Below are 18,661 nucleotides of genomic sequence, written 5' to 3' on the forward strand. Positions count from 1 at the left end.
CCTTCTTTCTTTGCGTGAACATTTGGGCGGCATTATGCAAATCTTCCCACATCGTGAGGTAGACATGTGGGGGTGTGTTAGAACGAGCTGTTTTAGGTAGGCGTGGTTGACTCTTAACTGTTATAAAGAATGTCTCTTTGGATTTGAGACTTTAGTCTTTGCAACTTTACAGATCTTCTTTATGCACCAAGAGCTTGTAACACTGCAAAGAGAAAGGAAAAATTTAAATCGCATCATATGACCCCTTTAAAACAAAGAAATCTACTATTTTAAATACATGCTGACTGAATGTATTGCAGTGAATTTATTCTTCTATGTGAGTTAAATAAGAGCTAAGTTGCAATAACTGATAACAATCATATTTTAATCTTCAGAGTAGGGACATTTTTGAGATACCAGCATCTCACACTGAAAACATGAGACAAATCTGCCAGGTGCAAAAATCAACTTCACACTTAAAATAAGAAAGAGGAAGTGTGTGGGTTGCAGTCATTTATGGAATTTTCATCTTTGATATACTTTTCATGCGTGTCTGTGTGTGTTTTCGCAGCTGCTTACAGGAACCTTGGGCAGAATCTGTGGGGCCCCCATCGCTATGGATGTCTCAGTGATGTCCAGGTTAGCTGTGTGGTGTCTGGACCCTGTGCTGCCCACAGTCTCATCATCACCACAGAGGGCAAACTCTGGAGCTGGGGTAAGTGTCCACACAAGAACAGTCTTTCCTGTTTTAAATTAGGATTTTAACCCGGCCCTCATAAATGCCACATCATGAGGAGTAACATAAAACGCTGGCAACCCATTGACACTAAAGACACAAAGATGTGTCAAGAAATTTACTTTTTAAAAATGTTTAACTTTTTTTAGACAATTGTTCAAAAAGTGTTTTTTTGTGTGTGTAATAAGTGTCTTATGCTCACCAAGGCTGGATTTATATGATCAAAAATACCATAATAATAATAATAATAATATCTTGGTATATTACAATTTAAAATATTTTTTATTCTAATATATTGTAATATATTCCGTTCAACATAAGTGCAATTTATTCCTGTGATAGCAAAGCTGAATTTTCAGAAGCCATTGATTTGCTGTTCAATAAACATTTCTATCTATCTATCTATCTATCTATCTATCTATCTATCTATCTATCTATCTATCTATCTGTGTGTTTGTGTTTGTGTATAAGTAATATAGTACGCCATTTGTGATAAATTTTATGCATCCTTGCTGAATAACTATAAGAATAACATTAACAATTCATTACTTAAAAAAAAAAAAACCCAACCGATTGAATGTGTGTGTGTGTGTATATACTTTAAAGATATGAATTTCTGCCTCTGGTCCTTCTCAGGTCGTAATGAAAAAGGGCAGTTGGGTCATGGAGACACTAAACGATTGGAGGCTCCGAAGCTAGTTGAGGGCCTGGGGGAGGAAGTGATTGTAGCAGCTGTTTGTGGTAGAAACCACACCATGGCTTTAACAGGTAGGCAAACTTTTGCGAAATGCGGTATGTTTGTCATATAATTGCCGTAATTATAGTTGTGTTGTTATAATAATATAACTGCAAATGTGGTGTTCTTATGTTTTGTCTCACAGAAAATGGTACTGTCTACTCCTTCGGAGAAAACAAACTGGGGCAGCTAGGTCAGGGCAATCAGACAGATGCTGTGCTCAGCCCAGCTACAGTAAGACTCTCTCTGGGTTTCACTTGCTTAATGGGGCTTTAATGTAACATGTTTATTGTATTTTTAATGTTCCACTAAACATCTGCATTGATTTACCTACAGATCCAGTACAACGGGCAGCCGATAGTCAAAGTAGCCTGTGGTGCAGAGTTCAGTATGATTGTGGACTGCAAGGGGAACCTTTATTCTTTCGGTTGCCCGGAATACGGCCAACTAGGTAACACTAGTAAAATGGGGTTTAACTGGAATACAGTCACCAAACACACCTGTTTGGATTATTTACTCTTTTTGTTCTGTATCTAAAAGGGCATAACTCAGACGGAAAGTTCATCGCTCGTGCCCAGCGCATCGAGTTTGACTGTGAGCTGATCCCTAGACGGGTGGCCATTTTCATTGAGAAGACCAAGGATGGCCAAGTGCTTCCTGTGCCCAATGTCGTGGCTCGGGATGTAGCATGTGGGGCCAATCACACAGTGAGTAGCAAGTTTGTTTTCAAGTCAAATATGAATGAATTAACATTATATAAGATTATATTGTTGCGTCCACGCAGCTGGTGCTAGATTCCCAAAAGCGCGTGTTTTCATGGGGATTTGGGGGATATGGCCGATTAGGCCACGCCGAGCAGAAAGATGAGATGGTCCCACGGTTAGTCAAGCTCTTTGACTTCCCTGGCCGTGGAGCAACTCAAATATACTGTGGCTATCAGTGTTCCTTTGCTGTCAGTGAAACAGGTAAGTGTGTAATTCCTCCCTGGGAAAAAAAAACTGCCTATCATACCCATCATCTATTTGTGGTTAATGCTGCTTTTTATTTTTCAGGTGGTCTGTTTTTCTGGGGAGTGACAAACACGTCCCGTGAGTCCACCATGTACCCCAAAGCTGTGCAGGATCTGTGCGGATGGAAGACTCGCAGTCTGGCCTGTGGGTAAGTAAAAACAGAGGACTCTAAAAATGTGTTTTATAAAATATTTTGAATTTTTCAGAATGTTGATTAGGTGTTATCTATAACTCCTCTCAGGAAGAGCAGTATTATCATAGCAGCTGATGATAGCACTATTAGCTGGGGACCATCGCCCACATTTGGAGAGCTGGTATGTTTATCTGTGTTCTGTTAAAACCTGTTTAAGTATTAAGTCAATAACTACATAAAAGTTTGGGGTCAGTAAGATTATATATATATATCATATCTTTGTTTTTGATCAAATAAATTAAGCCTTGCTGAGCATAAAAGGCTTCCTTCAATAGTGTAAGATGGCAAGTTACTCATATTTCAATTTTGCATTTTTAGGGGTATGGTGGCAACAAACCCAAGTCATCCACCACTGCTCAAGAGGTCAAAACTCTGGATGGCGTGTACTCAGAACAGGTGAGTTCTGCTGTCAAAAGCGTGAATCATATCCTCCCAGAATTCTGTTCTATGTGATATAATCGTATGGCTATGCAACTAAATACTTTGTCATTTCAGGTGGTGATGGGCTATTCTCACTCCCTGGTTATTGCTCGGCAAGACACAGAGCAGGAGAAAGAAAAGCTCAAGAAGCTTCCCGAATACAACCCGCGCACACTCTGATTGGACACCATTCACATTTTCTCCAGGGGCTTTTTTAAGGAATGCCTCTGCTCACTAGGTCACCTGGGTAATCACAGTTTGGTTGGGATGGGATTTTATTTTTCCTTTATTTTTGGACATCATATTGCATTTTTGAAAGACAAGCCACATGTCGGATAAAAGTATGAGAGAAGTTGCATTAACTGATCTGTCTGGGCTCGGGCGTTTCAGAATGGTAATTTTGGCATCACATGCCTGTTTTATTTTCACAATAGAGCCAGCAACTACTCGGAGCACTCGGATTCCACTGGATCCATCCTCTTTACTTATACATTCCTAATGGAAGTATATCACAGATTGTTTTGTTGTTTATTTTTCCATAACAATGACTGTGAGATCCATGTCTGCTCTCTTCCAAAAACTGGTGCTAAATCATTCTAATGCAGACTATCAATGGGCTAATGGTTAACTAAAAGACAAACTCACTCCATTCTTGTGCCTTTTTAAGTGAGATGATTCAGGCTGAGGAAGTTCAGTTGGTCCTATGACAACTCAAGTGTTATGGGGCACTTCATCTTTTAAACATCACTTTCATTACTTCCAGCTCCATGTTATCATCACCATACATAAGAACATAATTTTCCTCAAGACCACGTAGCTAATATGTAAGCTTTTTTTTCCCTCTCCGTCTTAAGATACAGACTCCTGTTTAATCTGATCAGGGAAGTATTATCAACTCCTGCAATGCAAATGAGACATCAGCTGTGATATTTATATTAAATTCATTCTCCCTTTTATAGAAATGTAAATCCTTAATGTTTATGCCCTTGCTAGTATTGTTAACTACAGAAATGCTGTTCTCATGTGTTGATGTTAGCATGTTTTTGAATAATGGACTTGATGTTGAGAAGAGTAGAATTGTCCCATCATCTGGGACCACAATGTCTTCACAGAGCATCATTTCATGCAATATGTTGAATACTGTGCCATTTCTTTGTGTTCACCTGGGCTTAAACTGTGATCACATTTATGTTTCATAATCTGTTTGTAAGTCCATACAAGAATCCATCCAGTTTTTGGGCGAGCAACAAGCTGATGTTTTATGTTCTATAATTTTAAATTGTGTACTTACATGAAATGTGTTCATTTTTTTAGGCAATATATGTCCAGGAACTGGAATTCCGACTCCTATTATGAATTCTATTTTTTTTTCTTAATATTAAATAAAGGTTCATGTAAGTTGGTATATGTTGATGCAGTTTTTTTTTTTTACCCGTGCACATGCTCAGTTTTTATCCCTCAAGTTGGCAGAACAGTGTGCTGTTATCTTAGTTGCCATTAAGTAAAAATTCACCCTATTTTCCAAATGCCTGTTGCAGGTGTTGTGAACAATTCATCTGTGCATGTTTCATTTAAAATAAAAAAGACTTTTTGATTAAACATTAAAAATATCAGAACTGGACCTTTTAGAAAAAACAACTGATTTTTTTTTTCTCTGGTTAAGTATGAGGACTCCCAATTCCCACAGCTCAAAATTCAAACTGATGCGTAAAACCAAATCCAAATCCGTTTGAACTAAAAAATATTGTTTTCTAATAATCTGTTACACTCAGATGTACATCACAATATATATAAAAAAAGATCTTATGCCACTTCATTATTGTGGTAGATTAATATGAATAAATAGGTGCGTGTTTAACATCGAAACGCCAATGATAAAGAACTATATCTGGATACATAAAATGTAGTCATATATGAATTTATTTAAAGAAGCAAAAAAAAATCAAGAATTTAATCCTCATCCTCCTCTTCTTCCTCATCCTGGTTGATCTGAAAGTAGCGAAGCTCGTAGCTTTCTTTCGTGTTAGCCACAACACGCAACCAGTCTCTGAGATTGTTCTTCTTTAAGTATTTCTTTGTAAGGTATTTCAGGTACCTGCAGAAAAGATGAGAACAGTGGAATAAAATGTAAAGTTGCAGTTAAAAATAAAATAATTGGCAAAAACAAAGTCAAGATGTATCAAAACACACACCTCTTGGAGAAGGGCACCTCAGAAGATACTGTGATTTTGCTCTTGCTTCTTTCAATGGTGACCACTCCACCTCCCAGGTTTCCTGCTTTACCGTTGACTTTGATGCGCTCCTGTAGGAACTGCTCCTGTATCCACACACGCAAATGACAAGTCATAAACTCAGACAGCTAGCGATTATCTGACTTCTACAGTATAATAAACACCGTTTTACATAAGGACTTGATCTAGTTACAAAGTTTGAAGCATCCATAATGCCGTCTTCAACGGGATGCGTGCAGTCCAGCGTGAACTTCAGGACCTGCTTCTTCTTCTTCTTTCCACCTTTATAGCTCTGCTGCTTCTTCTGCAATTAAATACAAGAACATGTATACTATCAGTCTTGTGTCTATAACAGTTCTGTCATTATAATTAGAAAAACAAACCCGTTAGTAGAAATGTTGCGAGCAAGATTGAATCAAGTTCTCTGTTAATTTGGCTGCACGGGGTTCATTCAATGATACATAACGATTGCTTTACGTACTGGGTTATTACCTACACATTTTGTGAACGCGATTGTGTTTATTATGCAATCTCGAATGATGTGTATACATGATAATGAATGGAAACGTCTGTTATTTTATTAACTAGGTCCGTATGTTCAAACTTACAACAGGCGCCATAGCTAGAAATTTCGTCGAAAGGAAGAACCACGACTGCGCGAGCGTGACGTCACAGACTGTTTAATCTAGCGCTGAGGTAATCGATGTGTTCGATTTGTCTGTTGTTGGAATAATAATAATAATAATAATAATGTACTCTGTGTACGATTTGACCATACAAATATATTACTATTGTTTCCCATGGAACACAAAAGGAGACGTTTGAATAATGTTAATCTGACCAAAACTTGTGACCCACAGAAGATAGTAATTTCTTGACGAATTTGGAATGATTAGAGGATGAGGAAATTATGACAGAAATTTCATGTTCCAAAGATATCCTATTAAATGTGGACAGGCGTTTAAGTGTTGATCTTTTGTAGAAAATGACCCACAAACTTCTATTTTTACACGTATATATGAAAAGATCTAATGAACTAATGTTTTGAGTGACGCCATTATTCTGATATGACATGTTAGTTTGCATGTTAGTGTAAGCAAGGTATACTGTGTGATCTATTTGTAGCTACCTGGGCTCTGCTTTTGACAGACAATGGCATCTGGTTTGTGTTGTATCAGGGTCTGAGTATTCTGGCCCCAACATATCACACCCCCTCAGACAGCACATACAGGAGTGTCAATTGATTGTTTGTTGTTGAAGTCATATCCTACATCTAGGAACCCTCAGGGAACCTTCACACAGCATTCAATCCATGCAGCAGAAGCACTCGGACAGGACAAGGTATTCAGATATTCATTATTTGTGAATTAAATATGTATATTTATTCTTTCTGTATCTTTTAGGTTGTATCTATTCAAGTGACCTTTATGTTGCTTCTGAGCGTATGACCTCATTCAGAGGCTTGTTTCTGGTTTATAGCTTCAATAATGAGTAGCCTACTAACCTTGGATCTCAAAGAACTTTTTAAGTATATTTTCTGATTCAAGGACACCAAGCATGCTTAGAATAATATTTATGATAGATATACTGTATAAATGTACAATGTGTAAATGTGTTCACGCATATACTATATCAGAGTATCTGAAGGTCTTATTATATTTCAGATGTCTGGAGAGATCTTTTCCCCTCTGGATAATCTCTATGACAGTGCCAACTGCCATCCTCTGGTGTGCCATTTGTGCCAAGAACAGTATGAGCATCCATGTTTACTGGACTGTTATCACACGTTCTGTGCCAGCTGCCTGCGTGGAAAGGCTGTGGACAGCCGACTGACTTGCCCTCTCTGTGGGTAAGATTTTACCTTATTTAATCCTTGATCACCTTATTCTGACAATTCACACAAAAAAATATTCATAAGTATGCATTATTATTAATGCATTAAGCATACGTATAAAAATTAACAAGGTAATTGCAACTTTTTACATCACAATTTTGACTTTTCTCTTGCAATTGCAAGTTCTCAGAATTGTGAAATATAAACTCTTTGAAATATACATTCTGAGTTTATATCTAACCGTTTTGACTTTTTTCTAGCAATTCTGTGAAAAAAATCATAATTGTTATATATAAACTCAGAATTGTGAGAAAAAATTTCAGAATTGTAAGATAAAAAGTTGCAGTTACTTATTCCATGGCGGAAATGGACGTTCATACTTATGACGTATGCATTTGAAAAATCTAACATTGTATTTATAGATCTAAATGGTCAAACGACATTGCCTGGTCAACTATATGGTGCCAGGGGCATTTGTAGGAGAGATTACCTTCAACAGCTGCTCCATAAATCCTGCCTTTGTGTTGGACTTAATCAAAAGTCTCTGGGCACATTCTGCCAAGGCCACTGTGGTATCAAACAATAAACCTAATACTATCTGACACTTGACATTGGATACATGGGTCCTGGGCTGGCTACAGTTAGAGATGGCTGAAATGCCTGTGTGCTCACCCTTCTGCTTCCATATAGTAAGTCTAGCAGCAGCTTAATCGCACACTGTAGATCTTGCACCTATGGAAGAAATATATTAAAAAATGGGAAAAAGTTGGTGGTCTTTATAAAGCAGCATGTTAGAGTAAGTATGAATTAGTTTGTAGCTGGTTCAGTGTTAATTTGAAGGTTACTGCACATTTCTCAGTGTTTGTGTTGCATTATGAGTGCTGCAGCATGAGTGTTACATTATGGCATTGTGATTGCATGCATTATGTATTTGTCATTGTTATGCATTAGCAATGCAAAGTAGAGTATAGGACAATATATCATTGTTTAAATCACTTTTTGTCAAATACATTGTGAATGCTTCTCATGAAAGTGAATTCACAGGGAATCTTTGAACTATTAAGCTTAGAAATGTTAAAATAGTCTTTTTGCTGGGAATTACGCTTATTTGAGTCTCATGTTTGTGTTTATTTTTGACTCTGTGGGGGTTTGTCTATCAGTCTCAGTTATATCTCAGAATTCAAAAGAGAGCTATTTGTGTCGTTGTTGCTATGAGGGAGAGATAAACTCGTCAATGCCAGATGTATGACTAAGACATTATCAGGCAATGGGTCAAAAGTTCTGCACAGGCACACAAAACTGTCTGTTTATTTTTTAGACATCAGTCTGTTGTGAAAGGAATAAATGCACTCCCCCCAGAGGATCGACTCCTGAAGTTCTTGGTGGACAGTTCAGCAGACAGTGAGGAAACCGTGCAGTGTGCTAACTGTGATTTGGAGTGCAAGAAACAGGTCTCATTATCACCATCACAACACTGAAACATGCACTTCATAAAGACTTTAATGGTTCCTTAAAGTCACAATGTAATGGAAATAGCGGAAGATTCTTTTGTCATATATTGTGATGTACCGAGTGAAACTAGTGAAATGTAGGGTGGGGATTTTATTCATGGGTTGATTGGATGGAGGCAGATCTGAATGTGAGCTGATATTGTAATAATATGATGAGTACTTTTACGGAATAAATATTTTGGAAAAAATGCAAATTCATAAATTTAGTTCTTGCAAAAGTTGTTTACACAGAATTTTTAAAGGAATAGTTCACCCAAAAAATTAAAATCGCTGACAGTTTACTCACCCTCAGGCCATCCAAGATGTAGACGAGTTTGTTTGTTATCGGAACAGTTTGGCTAAATTTAGCATTATGTCACTTGCTCACCAAGGGCTCCTTTGCAGTGAATGGGTGCCGTCAGAATGAGAGTCCAAACAAAAGTATCATAATAATCCATGCAACTCCAGACGATCAGTTAATGTCTTATGAAGTGAAAAACTGTGTTTGTAATAAACAAATCCATCATTAAGGCCTTTTAACTTTGAACTGTCACTTCTTGCTAAAGTTCCAGTCCATGATTCATTATTATGCTTCGTCCAGGTAACAAGTCCATCCCCTGTTGTCCTCTCACATTAAAATCCACTAACATATTTGTTTAGAACTGTTTTGGACTGTTTTCGCTTTCGGTGCTTGATCTGTGCATATTTCTCTCCTGATTCAGACAAGTCAACTTTATCATTGGAGAAAGTAAAAATATTACAGAGGGGCTCACATTTTAGAAGCAACGGTTTGGAGTTAAAAACATAAATGATGAATTTGTTTATTACAAACACAGATTTTTCACTTTACAAGACAAATTGATGGACTGGAGACGTGCCAATTATTTGTGGATTATTGTGATGTTTTTATCAGCTGTTTGAACTCTCATTCTGACGGCACCCATTCACTGCAGCGGATCCATTGGTGAGGAAGTGATGTAATGAGTTTCTCCAAATCTTTTCCTATTAATAAATTAATTAATTTACATCTTTGATGGCCTGAGGATGAGTACATTTCCAGCAAATTTTCTTGTTTGGATGAACTATTCCTTAAAGATCTTTTCTTCCATATTGTGATGTACGTAAGAGTGAAAAGGATTATACAACACATTGCCATATGAACAACCAGTCAGTAACTACTTATTTTAGGTATGTGTTTGATTCACTAAAAAGAACCATTAGAGTCAATCAAAGTGTCATTAGAATAATTTGTTCAGGATGTAAACAGTGGTTGCACTGTACCTTTCTGATTCACTAAAAATAATTTGTTGAGAATCAGACTAAACTGGTCGAGCTGTAGATTCAGTAGCAGTGTCTGTGGCATGAAACTCTGTCACAGTGTTTAATTATGTTGCACATCTGAATGTCATTATTTTTATTTTTAAAAAAGATTAGGTTTTGTCTGTTTATGCATTTGAATCTTCTGTCACAAACCCCAGGATGTGGATGCAATGTTTTATTGCAACACTTGTTGCCAGCCACTGTGTCGAGACTGCAGGGAAACCACCCACAAAGCCAAGATGTTTTCCTGCCACGAGATTGTCTCCTTGGCAAAGTGCACCAAAGAAGCCCACAAAAAATGTGGTGTGTGTTTTGAAAACCACTTCTCAAGTTTCCCCAGCAAAATAACAAGTCTTGAGATTCATGCAGTTTCTGTCTGATTGCAGCCCTCCATGAGGAACTCTACATAATGTTTTCTACAGAGAAAAAGTCCATGCTCTGCATCAACTGCTTCAGAGACATGCAAGTGTGAGTTATAAACTTAACTCACAGAGCATAAAATTAGCATATCACTCATACGATTTCAAAATAATCTGGGTTTATCTAATTCCATAGGGAGAGCAGAGCACACTGCATTGATATTGAGACAGCATATATCCAAGGCTGTGAAAAATTGGACCAAGCCGTCTTAGTGAGTTTCTCTCCCATCCTTTTCATCCAACAGTAATGTGTACTTTCATCTGTATCTGTATTGTGTGGAGCTGTGAAGCACCTATTGAAGTCATTTCCCTCTCCTCAGGCTGTTAAGGAGCTTCAGACGTCAGCGCGAGAAGCCATTATTCTGTTCAAAGCCATGATTGGAGAGGTCAGGGTCAACGTGGATGAAGAAGAGAGCGCCATCTGCACTCTGTTCAATAATATGCAGGTGACATGCACAATTACATGACTAATCATTCTGGCTACTCTTATACGATTTGGATTTTTAAAAAATTGTTTCATCATTTGAAATGTTTTGAAAGGGTGAAGTTTATATGAAATGATTAATAATAAAATTGGTGATTCACATATATTTCTTTCCTCAGGAAAGACTAGCAGAAAGAAAAAAGATTCTACTCAAGGCAGCACGAAGGTAAATAAAATATATATTACTTAAAAATAGAAAAATAAGACATTGTACATTAAAATCTGTTACGTGACTTTAAAAGCACTAACTGTACCATGATACTTTTTGTCAGACAAAAAATATAGTGGAGTGAAATATTAAATATGAATTATTAGAGATGCACAATATATTTGTGAAAATACCATATCAGTTATCAGCTTATATTATAGTTATTAGAGATGTCAGTATCTATATTGGAATATTTAAATATAATAATATTTTTAACATTTAAATATTAAAATTTTAATATCTGCCATTTATCAACCATAAGATAATTATTGGTGTTGGAATTTTAATTTCAGTGCATCACTATTATAGCATATATATATGTATATATATATATATATATATATACACACACACACACATATATATACAGTATATATATGTATGTGTGTGTATAATATTGTTGTTTGAGATATAATTGAGATATAGAAATATTTTAATACTGCATATTAATATAATAATAATACATGTAATCTAAGTCCACACACAAACTGAACCAAAGATCTTAAGGAACACTAATCCTCTTTTGTGTTTTTATTTTCTAGTCAGCATGAGGAGAAGGAGAGAGCCTTCAAAGAGCAGTTATCTCATCTTGCAGCACTCCTGCCAACTCTTCAGGTAAGCGCATTTTCTTCATGTCTTCATGCATCTTAATATTTTCACATATTCTTCTTGCTTTCAGACATATTTCCATTGAATTATCTCCAGGTTCATCTTGTCACATGTTCTGCCTTCCTAAGCTCAGCAAATAAGTTTGAGTTCTTAGACATGGGATATGTGAGTACAAACAAATAAAATATTTTTATTAAATAATAAAAAATAAAATGATTTCAGCCAGGGCATGGTCCCAACAATAAGAATTATAATTGATATTTTCACCTCACACAGCAATTAATGGAGAGACTAAAGAAGATTGTGAAACTACCACACAGACTGAGACCAGCACAGAGCAGTAAGGTTAGTTTACTACATTCAAGTATGTTAAATAAGTCAATGCATAAGTTATATCTGCTGTAATCTATCTCCACAGATAAACACAGAGTATCGCTCCGAGTTTGCTCGCTGCCTGGAGCCACTCTTGCTGTTGGGGCAGCGGCGTTCAGTGTCCACTGCAGGGAGTGTGGCTTTAGGTCTGGGAAACGCCAGTGGATTGTGAGTCTGTTTATTCAAGAAAACTAAATATGCTTATTTAAAAAGTAACATTTAAACATATTAAGCTTTTGATTATCTTCCTGCAGGATGCAATCATCTCTGTCAGTGCAGTGTCACTCTCCAGCCATGAGCGACATGTCACTGTGCTCCTCGGTGGTGCGCAGGCCGACCTCACACCGTTACATCAGCACCAAGGTCCTGCTGGCGGAGGGTGGAGAGACGCCTTTTATGGAGCACTGCTGCAACTACGAGAACAGCTACAGGGTGAGAATTTCTTATGCATTCATGGTTCAGTCCATGATATTTTATTTTTAGCCATTTTCTGGGCTAATATTCTTGCCAAGAGGAAATTACAGGAAAATAAAATGAATGGCATTATATTATGTCCAACCACTAAATGCGTATTTACATAGAAAAAAAGTTAAGCAATACTGTTCTGCAACTGACAAATTCTCCATGTCTGTTTGACTAGACTTTACAGACAGAAATCCAGAAGCTCAAAGACCAGGTGCAGGAGATTCACAGAGACCTGACAAAGCACCATTCACTCAGCAAACCTGACACCATGAATGAGATTGCTGTACGAGGACAGTACCCCTACTGCGGACACACAGCCCAGGTAAGTTACCAGCAATTTCTCAAACTATATAATGTAGACATAGACACAGTTATTAATTATAACGCATTAATGGCCATTCCATACTTCACCAATACAGTAATGAGCTGCCCTGTAACACTGAGGAAAACTGGACTCTAAACAGCCTATCAGAAGAGACCAATCCCCAAGCACCACTCACTCACCAAACCCGACACCATGAATGAGATTTTGGAGAGGTCTGTTCAGGTGGACAGACAGATCTCCGCAGAGTACTCCTCAGTCGAGCTCATGCGGGCCATGTTCGAGGAGGTGAGATGCCAATACTTACCAATACTGACAGTAGGTGGAGGTAAAAAAAAGAGATGTAATTGTGCAATTAATTTTGTTCTTAGATTTGGGAGGAGACGTTACAGAGGGTGGCAAATGAACAGGAGATATATGAAGGTGTGTAAGTATTTAAATGCTTAAGATTTATCTGCTCACTGCAGTTATATCTTAGTTACCATATTTAGTGATTTTTGATGGTGTTCATTTTTCTTCATTTTTAGCACAACTTCATGACCTGCTTCAGTTAAAACAGGAGAACTCCTATTTGACCACTATTTCCAGCCAAATAGGCCCCTACATTCGCTCCATAGCAAAAGTGAAAGAGCGTCTGGAGCCCAGGTACTGGAGCTTGATGTATCATTCACAACGCTTATAGAGTAACATAAATCATATATATACACAAAAGTTTGGTATCTGTTTTTGAAATAAGTCTCTTATGTTCACGATTAATTTGATGAAAAAAATTAAATAGTAAATATTCATGTTATTAATAGTAAGAAGTAAAATAGTACTATTGTGAAATATTACTACAATTTAAAATAACTATTTTCCATTTCAATATATTTTAAATTGGAATTTATTCCTGTGATGGCAAAACTGAATTAACTTAAGTATATTCAAATAGAAAACTGTTCTTTTAAATATTTCACAATATTACTGTTTTACTGTATTTTTGATCAAGAGATACCAATCTGAAACCGCTTTTGTGATTCTGTCAGTTTAGACATCTTACCCCAAAAAATAAGCATGTATGTATGTAAATCTAATTTACGGAAGCTGGAAAGAGAAAAAATACTAGTTTACAGTGCTTGTATTTTAGAGAATCACAGTAATGTCAAATAAACATTATAATCAGTGTTTATTTTAAAGGTTTGTTACATTTTGCTGAAGATGTTAATCATGTAAGTTGTACAGTTATCATCCAAGAGGTAGGGTGGTCCTCTCCCATTAGCTTTTTGCACAAGCGTAGTGCAACTCTTACATCATAAAAACCTATTGCATGTGTTCAAATGTCCATTACCTGTACGCATATATTATAGTGCTCGTCATTGGTTAAAAGTGTGGAAGAAATTCCTATTCTTTACCCAATGTCTATATAAGCTACATCATGCCAGGAGAAGAGTGGAGCCTTCCTCCCAGAAATGTAAAATCGGAAAGATTAAGGCTTTGGATACAGCATAACACCTCCGGCATTCGGCCTTCTGAATCCCACCTTCGTAGAAACCGATTTTCTTGTTGAATTATCATGCGAGTGTGAAGGAAAGTGACAAGACGTGGATATGGTATTGAGTGAGTGAGTGTGGGAGTGAAGACGAAAAGACATTAATGCATTTGACAGGACATATGCATAACTGAAGGACTAGAAAGACCAATGGGGAACATGTAATCAAAAGAGGAATTAATCCTGTAATTTATCACGCGTTTATTTTTCTAACCATAATATTAAAATTGTCCAACAGCATTAACAAATCACAGATATTCAGAGATTGTCAGAAATTAGTTTGAAAATGTGTATGCCTGAGAATCAGCTCTGGCTGATCTTAAAAAAAGATCTTTCTGAGACACGATAAACTCATTTTTACACAAAACGGACAATGTCTAAATGGCCACTGCAGTAAATATATCTTAAGTCCAATTTAAAGCCTATCTGAATAAAAATACCTCAAGAGATTTAAAAATCTACTGAAAAACTCTGGACGTTCGTAAGTAGTAACAAACCAATGTCTTGAATCTCATTTCTAAGGTTTCTAACCACAAAACCAGGGGATTTAAAAAAAGAAAAAAAAAGAAAGACAGACAGACAAGAAATAAGAAACCAGCGTATGAAATTACATGGTGCAAAGACTGTAAATATGAGGATACGTGACATATGAGTAGGATTAAGACAAAATGTAAGAACAGAAATGTCATGAAGTGTAGGAGACAAGACAGATGCTGACGAATGTGGTGTTTGTGTACTAGTATCTCTGATGGTGTTGAGGGTGGAAGCTCCACCTTGCTCAGAGCAGACCGATGTGTCTCAGAGCAGATCAGCGGGTCAGTTTTACTGTGCTGCCACCTCATATATCTGTGCCGCCCCCAAGGGGCGCGACATGATGCCACCAGGCAACTAGCTCGCTCAGAGTGCCAGTCAGAGGTGTCCAGGTGTGCACTTTCAGGCTATTTCCTCCGTTCTATGCAGTACGGCTTTAGGAGTTAACCCTGATCCCTGAGATGAAGGGCAAGCCAGTGAAGACCACCTTCTTGTACTCAATGTAGTCCTCTCCAAAGAAATGGATGAGCGAGATCTCCTCTTCCTCAATACGCTCTCGAAAGAAGCGCCAGCTGGCGATCGTATATCCCAGTAGACATATTGGGTTGCACAGCATTATCTGGAGAAAAAAATAGGTTTAAAACAAAACATTTAAGACAAAACATATCTTTTAGACTCTGCCAGTCAAAAGTTTGGAATAATTATGATTTTTGTGTCTTACGCTCACCTGTATTTATTTGATAAAAAAAAAAAAGAGAAAACAATAATGTTGAAAAATTTGAAATTTGGATTTTCATTGGTGTCACTTTTTGGAAACTGTAGACATACACATCATTCAAAAGTATGATTTAAAATTTTTATCAGGAGGGACACATTCAATTTATCAAACATAACAGTAAGGAAATGCAGTTCTTTTGAGCTTACTATTCATCAAGTTTTCCACAGAAAGATTTTTCAACATTGACAATAAGCACCATATGACCAGACTGTCATATTAGAGTATGAATATCATGTGACACTGAATACTGGATTAATGGCTGCTGAAAATTCAGCTTTGCCAGCATAGGAATAAATTACATTTTAAAATGTATTTAAATAAGAAACAGTTATTTTAAATCATAATAAAATTTCACAATATAACTGATTTTACTGTAATTTTTATCAAATGAATACAGCCTTGGTGAACACAAGAGACTTCTTAAAAAAAATCTTTTGGTAGTGTGAATTTTAGGGACACAAAAAAATTATAAAACAAAACGTAAATATATATTTAAAAGTAAAAGATAATAACAACAATAATTATTATTAGTATTATTTGTATTACTATTATACTAAAAAAAATAGTTTGTGAATTTGCTTTAGAAAAAGATGTACTGTGAAATACTATAAATATTAATTCCATTTGAATAATGGTTAAAGTACCTGAGTGCCAATGCTCCAGTAAAACCAGCCCACATAGGAAGGATGTCTGAAGAGAGCGTAAACTCCAGTGGTGACCAGCACGTGGCTCTGGGCCTTCTCATTCTGTACTATGTGGTTGAAGTTGGATCCTGCTGTCAACATGGCAGCTTTGCGCAAACTCTCCCCACAGAGAACCATCACCAGACCCACCAGACAGAGCCAGTTCATCTGCTTCATCTCTGTGGGGAAATAAAAACAGACAGTGAAATTCAATTAATTCTGGAAAGATTTCAATAATGAGAAAAAAATAGTTTATCAATAATAATAATAATAATAATTCTGTAAACTTTAGAATCATTTCACTTCAATCACTAGCTTTGGCAGTATGTTATATTACATTACTATGTATCAGGTTTAAAAAAGCAAAATCAAACTCTGGCTGCGAATCTCTGGCCTAGATTGTATCAAACCTGGAATAAGGAGCTTTTCCACAGTGAACTCTATCCAGGAGGAAATAGCTGCTACTGTGTACTCAACACTATGGTTGAGCAGGAAGGAGTCTAGGGACAGACTGCGTGGGTTGATGATGGCAGTAACCAGGTACTCAGAGTAGTGAAAAAATGACAGCGAACACATATACCTAGTGAAACAAAACATTCAATACAGAGCGACGTTATTATTCCATAATTCATAAAAATTCATTCACTTCTAAGACCATTTAGAATGATCTTCAGTCCTTATTGTATGTTAAATGTGTAAATGAACCTCAAATAGACCTAACCCATTTCACAAAAGTTTAATTACCAGCCAAAATGTGTCCATGTTGTATCTGCAAAACTTAAAATGAGACCACATCCAAAGGCAAATCCAAGAAAGCAGGCTCGAACAGCCACCTGATTAAGCAAAGAGGAAGGAAATTGTGAGCCAGTTCCTGATTCTGCAAACCCTCATACAGTAAGCTGTCTTCCTGGAGAGCTTATTTATATTGACAGAGACACCTATACGAGATCCCATTAGAGAGCTAATGTAATAGGATTATGAGGACATTACCAGTGATAAGAGTCCTGTAGCCTTTGCAACTACACATCTAGATATCTTTATTCATGTAAAACGTGTATATTGCACCAGACAGTGGTTCAGTTACACAGTAATTACACATGTGCTCTATCTGTACAACACACATCAGATTCACACTGTCTCTCTGAGTCTTACCTTGTATAAAGGTCCCTTGTATATGACTAGCAGAAAGCCATTGATAACTGTAATATACGCCGCAATGGCTATTTTCCCGTTCACGTCCGTGAGGTAATCGAATATCCAGTCAATGTGAGCGCCGAATTTTACAAGTAAAGGTATTATAATGACGCCCAGTCCTGAGATAAAGCTAATAATACTTATCCTCCCTTCTAGCACCAACTTGCTGCCTGCCATGTTGAAAACAGCAAGATCTCGCAGAGAAATCTCGCGTGACTTCAGAGCTCACGCTGACTTGCTTACTAATTTTTTTGACAGCTTTTTCACGCTCATTGAACTGTAGTTAAAAATTCATTTATCCTGATGTGCGAATTTAATTATAAACGATTCAATTATCCAATTATTATTATTATTAGTAGTAGTATTCAAAAAAATTCTAAAAACAGATATAATGATTATAACACTAATTTGTGGCATTATAATAGATAACACATTATAATAATATTAACATTTAATATATTTATTTAAAACCATACAAATTGTCAAAACGTATACACATTATTGTTTCCTTACCAAGAAACCAATTGTGCCAAGATGTTAATGTTGCTAAAATATTACTATAATTACACAATGCATTTTAATGAAAGTATTTTTATCATGTATATTTTACAATTTACTAATAAAGCAATAAAACCAAAATGGTGATTCACTCAAGATGTGGGAAAAGGTCCTGTTTTTAATCAGCAACCCATGTACACTTGATAAAATAAAGAATGAAGTATTAATCTACAGCTGTAATATGTGGAATTTAGATGGTGATGGTGGAGGTGAATACCACAAAACATAATGCCAGTGTCAAATCAGCAAAGCACAATATTTCTCCTATAATAACAACTGCATGGCTCTCAATGAGCATGATGAAAAGCATTATTGTAGCGTAGCACAAGCAGTTGTAGAGTAATTCAGATTCGAGCTGAAAGGAAGATTTAATGGTTTAATAATGTGAGATGGAGATCTCCCTTGTGTCCTTCTTTGTGTGTCCATTCCAAAGCTGCTCGTCTGATTGGAAACTGGGGACCTGGCAGACGTTGCAGTTGCAACATTAAATAGACTCTCTTTGCATGCTCAAGTCAAGTTGATCTATAACTCAACACTCAACCACATGAACACAAAATACAA

The 18,661-nt window shown here is 36.6% G+C and overlaps 4 protein-coding genes and 1 long non-coding RNA gene across 7 annotated transcripts in view; 3 read left to right on the forward strand and 2 right to left on the reverse strand.

Moving 5' to 3' along the window:
* LOC107703073 (protein RCC2 homolog) overlaps positions 1–4,479 on the forward strand; it is a 7,971-nt gene extending 3,492 nt beyond the window's left edge. For all 3 annotated transcript variants that reach the window (XM_016505590.1, XM_016505589.1, XM_016505591.1), the window contains exons 4-13: positions 551–694; positions 1,352–1,483; positions 1,597–1,685; positions 1,788–1,902; positions 1,992–2,158; positions 2,236–2,416; positions 2,504–2,609; positions 2,703–2,775; positions 2,973–3,050; positions 3,150–4,479. In XM_016505590.1, coding sequence (XP_016361076.1) covers positions 551–694; positions 1,352–1,483; positions 1,597–1,685; positions 1,788–1,902; positions 1,992–2,158; positions 2,236–2,416; positions 2,504–2,609; positions 2,703–2,775; positions 2,973–3,050; positions 3,150–3,254 — 1,190 coding nt within the window. In that variant the 3' untranslated portion in view covers positions 3,255–4,479. The remainder of the gene's footprint in view (positions 1–550; positions 695–1,351; positions 1,484–1,596; positions 1,686–1,787; positions 1,903–1,991; positions 2,159–2,235; positions 2,417–2,503; positions 2,610–2,702; positions 2,776–2,972; positions 3,051–3,149) is intronic.
* A 504-nt stretch (positions 4,480–4,983) lies between these two features.
* Positions 4,984–5,995, reverse strand: LOC107703077 (60S ribosomal protein L22-like). The gene is made up of 4 exons (XM_016505595.1): positions 5,914–5,995; positions 5,499–5,609; positions 5,267–5,391; positions 4,984–5,169 (listed from the first exon to the last, which is right to left on the reverse strand). Exons 1-4 carry the CDS (start codon positions 5,923–5,925, stop codon positions 5,025–5,027), a joined length of 393 nt encoding a protein of 130 aa, XP_016361081.1. The 5' UTR covers positions 5,926–5,995; the 3' UTR covers positions 4,984–5,024.
* A 543-nt stretch (positions 5,996–6,538) lies between these two features.
* On the forward strand, positions 6,539–15,248 carry LOC107703044 (RING finger protein 207-like). Its single transcript, XM_016505537.1, has 18 exons — positions 6,539–6,646; positions 6,942–7,154; positions 8,458–8,590; positions 10,108–10,252; positions 10,336–10,417; positions 10,505–10,580; positions 10,689–10,814; positions 10,972–11,018; positions 11,603–11,675; positions 11,766–11,834; positions 11,946–12,014; positions 12,088–12,209; positions 12,296–12,473; positions 12,682–12,789; positions 13,033–13,116; positions 13,200–13,251; positions 13,356–13,488; positions 15,116–15,248. Exons 1-18 carry the CDS (start codon positions 6,618–6,620, stop codon positions 15,246–15,248), a joined length of 1,872 nt encoding a protein of 623 aa, XP_016361023.1. The 5' UTR covers positions 6,539–6,617.
* On the forward strand, positions 12,787–12,992 carry LOC107703078 (uncharacterized). Its single transcript, XR_001635814.1, has 2 exons — positions 12,787–12,828; positions 12,926–12,992. It is a non-coding gene; the product is annotated as an uncharacterized LOC107703078 (long non-coding RNA).
* LOC107703075 (protein-S-isoprenylcysteine O-methyltransferase-like) lies at positions 14,683–17,786 on the reverse strand. Its single transcript, XM_016505593.1, has 5 exons — positions 17,501–17,786; positions 17,093–17,181; positions 16,759–16,928; positions 16,310–16,527; positions 14,683–15,506 (listed from the first exon to the last, which is right to left on the reverse strand). Exons 1-5 carry the CDS (start codon positions 17,717–17,719, stop codon positions 15,324–15,326), a joined length of 879 nt encoding a protein of 292 aa, XP_016361079.1. The 5' UTR covers positions 17,720–17,786; the 3' UTR covers positions 14,683–15,323.
* Positions 17,787–18,661: the final 875 nt, after the last annotated feature.

The sequence above is a fragment of the Sinocyclocheilus anshuiensis genome, unplaced genomic scaffold (assembly GCF_001515605.1).
Source record: "Sinocyclocheilus anshuiensis isolate Anshui unplaced genomic scaffold, SAMN03320099.WGS_v1.1 scaffold883, whole genome shotgun sequence".
NCBI classification, from domain to species: domain Eukaryota; kingdom Metazoa; phylum Chordata; class Actinopteri; order Cypriniformes; family Cyprinidae; genus Sinocyclocheilus; species Sinocyclocheilus anshuiensis.

What these genes read in the sequence shown, in the direction of transcription:
- LOC107703075 (XM_016505593.1), bottom strand. Translation starts at nt 17,719, where the DNA reads ATGGCAGGCAGCAAGTTGGTGCTAGAAGGGAGGATAAGTATTATTAGC. An exon ending in GGAAAAGCTCCTTATTCCAG is followed by an intron (nt 16,528 to 16,758) that starts GTTTGATACAAT and finishes ATTTCCCCACAG; the next exon opens with AGATGAAGCAGATGAACTGG. An exon ending in ACTGGAGCATTGGCACTCAG is followed by an intron (nt 15,507 to 16,309) that starts GTACTTTAACCA and finishes TTTTTTCTCCAG; the next exon opens with ATAATGCTGTGCAACCCAAT.
- LOC107703077 (XM_016505595.1), bottom strand. An exon ending in TTATGGATGCTTCAAACTTT is followed by an intron (nt 5,392 to 5,498) that starts GTAACTAGATCA and finishes GTGTGGATACAG; the next exon opens with GAGCAGTTCCTACAGGAGCG. An exon ending in GAGGTGCCCTTCTCCAAGAG is followed by an intron (nt 5,170 to 5,266) that starts GTGTGTGTTTTG and finishes TCTTTTCTGCAG; the next exon opens with GTACCTGAAATACCTTACAA.
- LOC107703044 (XM_016505537.1), top strand. Translation starts at nt 6,618, where the DNA reads ATGCAGCAGAAGCACTCGGACAGGACAAG. An exon ending in CTCTGTTCAATAATATGCAG is followed by an intron (nt 10,815 to 10,971) that starts GTGACATGCACA and finishes TTCTTTCCTCAG; the next exon opens with GAAAGACTAGCAGAAAGAAA. An exon ending in CACTCCTGCCAACTCTTCAG is followed by an intron (nt 11,676 to 11,765) that starts GTAAGCGCATTT and finishes AATTATCTCCAG; the next exon opens with GTTCATCTTGTCACATGTTC.